This window comes from Saccostrea cucullata, unplaced genomic scaffold (assembly GCF_032062105.1).
Source record: "Saccostrea cucullata isolate Sc308-1 unplaced genomic scaffold, CSIRO_AGI_Scuc_v1 ctg237, whole genome shotgun sequence".
Classification (NCBI taxonomy): domain Eukaryota; kingdom Metazoa; phylum Mollusca; class Bivalvia; order Ostreida; family Ostreidae; genus Saccostrea; species Saccostrea cuccullata.
Genome location: NW_026931975.1, coordinates 59,777 through 66,394, shown reverse-complemented (window position 1 = coordinate 66,394; position 6,618 = coordinate 59,777). Strand labels below are relative to the sequence as shown.

At 33.3% G+C, this 6,618-nt stretch overlaps 1 protein-coding gene across 1 annotated transcript; it reads right to left on the bottom strand.

Annotated features, from left to right (window-relative positions):
- Positions 1 to 18: 18 nt before the first annotated feature.
- Positions 19 to 6,386, bottom strand: LOC134234139 (steroid 17-alpha-hydroxylase/17,20 lyase-like). Its single transcript, XM_062716196.1, has 12 exons — positions 6,204 to 6,386; positions 5,416 to 5,563; positions 3,907 to 3,984; positions 3,550 to 3,648; positions 3,330 to 3,423; positions 2,723 to 2,878; positions 2,349 to 2,560; positions 2,094 to 2,195; positions 1,261 to 1,287; positions 1,024 to 1,128; positions 740 to 871; positions 19 to 420 (listed from the first exon to the last, which is right to left on the bottom strand). The coding sequence occupies exons 2-12, from the start codon at positions 5,549 to 5,551 to the stop codon at positions 65 to 67; spliced, it is 1,497 nt and encodes a 498-aa protein (XP_062572180.1). The 5' UTR covers positions 5,552 to 5,563; positions 6,204 to 6,386; the 3' UTR covers positions 19 to 64.
- Positions 6,387 to 6,618: the final 232 nt, after the last annotated feature.

Genomic DNA, 6,618 nt, shown 5'->3' with positions numbered 1-6,618 from the left:
ACTCCGTAACACAAGTAATTTCTTAGACCTACTTTTATTGCTTTATCTTGTATCAAAATTATATTCATGAAGTATTGCGATCCTTGACAACAATTTTATAACTGTGTGGAATTTCTAAGCCAAAAGATAAAGGTACACTGTCAAAATTTGGCTTTACTCCTTCTGGAAGACGAAGCTCGAATCTCTGCAGAAGACTCGCACACATAAGAAGAAGTTCCGGTTTTGCCACGGGTTCCCCTAAACAAACGCGCCGCCCTGCCGAAAACGGAAGGTAACTCTCACGTTTTGTCGTCAATGTTCCATTTTTGTCCAGAAACCGTGTTGGATCAAATGTTTCCGCATTCTCCCAGTGTTTTGGGTCTCGATGTAGTGCATAAAAATTAGCTAAAACCACGGTTCCTTTTGGAATGTCATAGCCACCTGAAAGGGTAAATAAACACTGTTCATTGAAAACAAAAGGACAGGATTTGCTAAAGATTATAAAGTATTCTTTAAAATAATTTTAGCGTTCAAGGTTAAGATTAACTTTGTATGAATCTTCACACCGTAAGAAACAAGATATTTCCCTTTTCATGCTGGGAAAAAAAAGGACAGATAATGAATTTGATTAATCTCTGATTATACTTTTATGTAATGCAATTTTCTAAATTTAAAAAGAAAAAATAAATGTTTAGAGCCTACTGACAATATTTTCGAACACTTCCTTGTTTTAAAAAATGCGTGAGTAAACTTAACTGACCGACTTGCGTATCGCTTAGTGTAAAATGAGGAACACCGACTGATGCAGCAAGGGCCAATCGCATGGTTTCACAAAGACAGGCTTCGACATATTCCAACTTGGAACGATCCTTCATTGTCAGTTGTCTGCTGCCTGTAGTGTCAAAAAAAATATGATGCTGAATTCTTAAACATAGAAAATGTTGAAAGTAAACACATACCCGGTATTATAGATTCAAAAGTTTCAGACGTGGGCCAAAATCAATGCCTTGCATTATTATTTATTTATTATAAAGGAAAACCAACCTATGTTGTTGTCGATTTCCTCCTGGCATTTGGCCTGAACATCAGGAAGGCCTGACAAGTAACACACAAACCAATCCATGATCGTCTTAGTGGTATCTGTTCCAGCTTTAAATGGACAGAAATTATAATTGTATATTAAATCATGATCAAAAATGCTTCACAGTTTATATGATATCGTTCGTTAAGAGTCCCCCCAAACCTTTATAAAAACGATGTTTTATCAATAAGCCATCTTACCAAAGAAAATATCGGCTACAGTTTGAACAAGTTAAATTGATGCAAAGCATCAAATCGGCCGCAAACAAAATTTAGCATAAACAAATTTCTTTTACAATTTTCAAAGTGTCCATGAAAGGAAAGCACGTCTATATACTAGTATTCAAATGAAATAGTTGATTCATTTTTATTTTAGACTGTCTTCAAGGCAAAATAGATAATTAATTAAAATGAAAAAAAATAGACATTTACCCCATTTGCTTATAAATAGATTCATCGATGTAAAAAGGGCAGGGCAGCAATAAATGATAAGAATTTATTGTCATCAAAATAAAGATGTAGGTATCTCAAGATGAACCAGGTGCTGATACCCTGGATCTTGGTCACGTGATAATGCCCATGGCTGTGCTGCAAGGCGCAGTACAAAATGTAGAAAAATTTCTTTGTGTTATTTGCAGCCGTAGAGCATGTTCAAAACAATTTTTACTGGTTGAAATTTTTTTCAATTTTTATTCACCAATCCATGCACATTTACACGTCATTTTTATCCGGAAAATCATGACGATTTCCTTTCATATCTTATACACTCCCATGCTGGGGAGTATCTATTGTTAACTCTTTTTACATAACCATAAATTATCAATTATCTGATGAGAAATGATAAAGAAATTGAAACATAGTAGCAACAATTAACACTATATTCAAAGCAATTTTTGAAAATATTTTACTCATGGTTTTCTACTTGTTATCATTTGAGAAATATTTTCCTGACCTAATGAAAAATAATGTCTCATTTCCCCATGTGCACTTTCTAACACAATCACAAATAGATCGGCCGCTGCTGCGGCCGATAATCAGGTACACATCATTAAACTGTTCTAAATCGTTATCTGCACTCTCGGTTTCTGCTTCGTGTTTTGCAATCAGCAAGCTGTCTATAAAATCTCTATTGATACCTAAAAGTAAACGAAACATTAAAAATTATTTAAACATTACACTTTGGAAAAGGGAAAATCCGAAATTCAACCAATACTGGACCAAATCGAGCACTATCTGCATTTCTCATCAGAAATTTAAACTTTGATGAAAAAAAAATGAATCATGCATACTGGGATCAAATGTCTCCTTGTGGTTTTTATATTTCTGTTTGATGAAAGAGAAAAGTTTTTCTTTTTGTCTCACAAGCTTTTTATATTTGGCGGTCTGATAAATATGGACGAGAAAGGGAATGAGATCTTCCAATGCGCCTGCGCCAAAGTCGACTACAAAATCTTCGTACGTTTTCAAAAATTCTTTCACTTCTGGGTCATCTGCTGGTCTCCTGTTCAAAATCACATGGTATGCAATTCAAACAATATTATTTGCCATTTTAATATCATGTTAATGCACAATTACATGTTCATCTTTTTAATCTCCTATATTAGGTTGCATATTTATATATTCCAATATTTTAAAAAAAAACCTTTCAGTTACAAACACGTACATTTCTCCAAAACACACGGTATAGAGTTGATGGAAAACGATCAAATTAATATAATCTCTGGGTACAAATGCTTCTCTTTCTTTTGCCATCTTGTCCATAAATTTATTCATATTTTCTTGAACCATATCCTGCAGTAGGCTTCCTTGTAGGTAATGACTATATAAATAATGAATTCAACTTATTAGGGCATTGACATTGAGTTAACTTTGTAGATCAAACTGCGTTTTTCAAGCATCTTATCATAAATCTTGCTCAATGCTTAAATATATACTATTATAAGAGTTTTTAATACAAAGAATTATGCTGCAATAATGCTACAGACTGGAACATGTGGAACGGGATTTCATTTTTTTAAACTTCAGATGATATGAATGATGATTATGAATAAATGAAAAAAAGATTGAATTATACCTCTACACTTTTCTTTAAAACTTAGAAGAGGTAATAGTATTGGATAAGGAAAGACTTGACATAACTTGATTTTCTTGTTTAAAAATATGGCTATATGATTTTATTTTGCTTAAAATTTAGCTACATGAAAAAGTCATCTAGAGCTAGAGAAGTTAGGTCTAGTGATAGAGCGGAGAAAGACCTATGACGTCACTACCGGAGAGCCTTGGCCGCGACCTTTCTATGGAGTCTCCACATCGGGGAATAATTAGCAAAGGCAATATCCTTACCGCCATCAGTAAACATTTTACCTGTAAAATACATTTTACGTGATTTAAGTTTATGTTACTAGTGTATGGATGGCCCAAAATAAAAAAAATTGAAAATTTTTTAAATTAAGTTTTCTTGGTCTTAAGTCCACAATCACAATATTGTACCTGTTGTCATCTGAGGTCGCCCAGCAAAGTCTTCCTGTCTTTTCACAAAAGCTTCATTCACTACATCAATATTGTTCAGAAAAATCCAATTCATTGGTCCTATAAGAAGGTATGTATTTGTATATCTGTATAACATGTTTTGGGAGACCGAGACTTTTCTTGTTGATAAAAAGCATGGATTCCAAAATATTGTTCGCGGCAACATTTTATATTTTCATGCACAATTATGGAATCTTTTTTCTTCAATATGCAGGCAAAGAATGCCAAAAAACTACTATGTGTCTATGAAACTAATATAATGTATTTAGTAGTAGACAATTACCACGATTCTACAAAACTATAGTCTAAGATTTATACCAAATGATATGCTGATGACAGGTCCGTATTTATCCACCATTTGGAAGACTTTTCGATAGGCGTCTGGAGAGGAATATACTGAAAGTTAGAAATTATGAAACTTTCAATCGACACAAATTTCTATTTATTTTCTTTGTGATAAATCTTTAAGAGTTAGTAGAATTGATTTCTTGGTCATTCTACCGGAATATAAATTTCGCCAAAAATAGGCCAGGAGCTAAGGACATGTAAATCTCGTGCGTTTGTCTTTGTGTCTGATGCTAAAAGGAGGCCTTATTTATTTGCATGTATGTCTCGTGCGTTTGTCTTTGTGTTTGACGTCAGTGGGCGGGGACTAAATATTGAAATAACTCTACTGAAAACATTTTTTAATTTTATTTCACAATGAAATATAAGGTAGTTGGAAACGTGGGGTAATATATTTTTACATTTCCAATGTCTTTGTACAAAGTGTAAAAATGTTTTATTTCTACATAAATGTATTGGTTCTTCGAAAAACGTGATTTAAAAAAAATCACGTGCGGGGCGGGACAAATAGAGACAGGTGCGGGAACTGTAGCACATGAATTTAATTTGCAGAATCAAAAGAATGTAAATGTAAGGAAAAAATTTCAGAGATTTTGGTTACATGACGATGATCAATGGATTGGCTTGCTTAATAATTTGCATAAATGCCAATTTTATGCATAAACGCTTGGCATTTATGCAATCTGAAATTATCATGCAAGCCAATCAATTGATCACATCATGAAACCAAAAAAAAAAAAGAAAAAAAAAGACAGATATTCCTTAATTTTATTAAAATATCTGACGAGGGGAATCATCAGAGATTTTACATAACTTATCCAACCTTTTATATGCATAAACATATGTATGCTATTACCTAAAATTATTTATAAAGGCATTCTTTTTTAACTAAAATCATACAGTATTGTTATACCTTTAAAAATTTGTTCCTATACAAAACTATATGAAAAAAGTCCAACATATTTAATGTTTTGCTGAGCGGGCATAAAAAAATCGATGTTGGACCGCTGATTGAAATGTTGGACCGCTTACGTCTCAGAATGGGCGGAGCTTAATCTCATTTTCATTTGTTGGTGTTAAACAATGACAGACCTGATATTACATCACGGAATATAGTACAAAATACATGTATGTCAAAAAAATAAAATAAAATGAAAGGTATAACAGAACATTTATTGACAGAGTTCTCGGGCAAAATACGTTTTGTCGACCCTCGAACCATTGAACTGTCTGCCTTCGACCTAACGGCCTCAGACAGTTTGTTTCTTGGGTCCGACAAAACGCATGTTGCCCTCGAATTCAGTCAATAAATGTATACTGTTAACTTTTGTTGCATCACTACGATATGAACTGTTCAACAGTAACTTTTGTTATTTGCCAGAAATCTCTTTTGGGTGACGTATACTCACAAACACGGTCATGATTGTAGATGCCATACTTTCATCTAAATGAAAAATGCTTCATCTGAATTATCCAGTCTACCTTGATAATTTCCGATGATTGGGAGACATCTTGGTCCCGGTGGCAGACGATGTTTCATGCGCTTGATGACGTAATACACAAGGAGTCCAACGCAGACGCCCGCAAGAATAGTTTGCCAATTTGCAGAGATATTCATTATGACTGAAGACTGAGAAATGGTAAACAAAAATTGGAATAGGCTTCAAAAAAAAAACATTTAACAAACAAGAAAACATACATAAAAATTCAATCCAGAATATTACAAAAACTGAATTAAATTTTATTGAGATGTTTGTATCATACACGTAACACCTATAGTAGATTTGTTCAAAAGAACTAGTTATCTACCACTAGTAACTGCTAGGTTCTAATTAAGCTGTTACGATCTTGAACACACAGCCCAGGTTTAAAATTTAAACCTCCCATCAACAGTAATTGGTAAGTGATTGGTAACTGATCAAAGTAATTGGTGGTAAGACATCATAAGTAAGAGCAGGACACTGAACTAGACAAACGTGTCACGATGACACCTTTTTGACACTTGTAATGTTTTTTAAGTTTATTAAAAGTCTTTTGCAGATTCCAACAAATTTTCTTATTAACTGATATCATTTATAGAGTCTGTCCCAGGAAATTGTAAATTATATTCCCGGAATTATTATTCACATCATTACACACAACTTGCCATATTTGAGGGCATTTACTGCAAGTGTACATGTTTAGCAAATATACATGTATGTTATTAAAATACAAACCGCTGCACTTTGAACTCAACTATCAGTTTATAATCATTTCGTATGAAGATTTACCTTCAAGATTGTTTTATCTCCAAGGCCAATCAGCAAAGTCTAGATTGTTAGATCGACTTTGTAGTTTAAAGTTCCAAAATAAACATGACCCACTTTTACTTTTCAATACACATGTAAATAAAGTGAATTTATTGACCACACCCGTTAAATATAGCAAAAGTTAAAACTATACAAGGATGTACATCGAAGGATATACACTGCCAGCTCTCGGAGTGTGCACATGAAATATTATATGAAAAATATAAATGATGATCCACTATATATACACAAGTAGAAGCTCTATACATAATTGTTGTTTTTGAAAACTAGTTCTATAGTGATGTTAACATAGTGTAGTGAAGGTTACACTTACCCTTGAATGTATAGTCAGTACTGGTTTTGAGACACTTGTGTGGTGTGACAACTTTTGAATTGG

Bases quoted from the DNA above. Each gene is read 5' to 3' on its own strand.
- LOC134234139 (XM_062716196.1), bottom strand. From the start codon at position 5,551: ATGAATATCTCTGCAAATTGGCAAACTATTCTTGCGGGCGTCTGCGTT. The intron at 3,985-5,415 runs GTAGACTGGATA...TCTAACTTTCAG, and splicing joins AATCATCGGAAATTATCAAG to TATATTCCTCTCCAGACGCC. The intron at 872-1,023 runs GTTGGTTTTCCT...TTGACACTACAG, and splicing joins GGAAATCGACAACAACATAG to GCAGCAGACAACTGACAATG.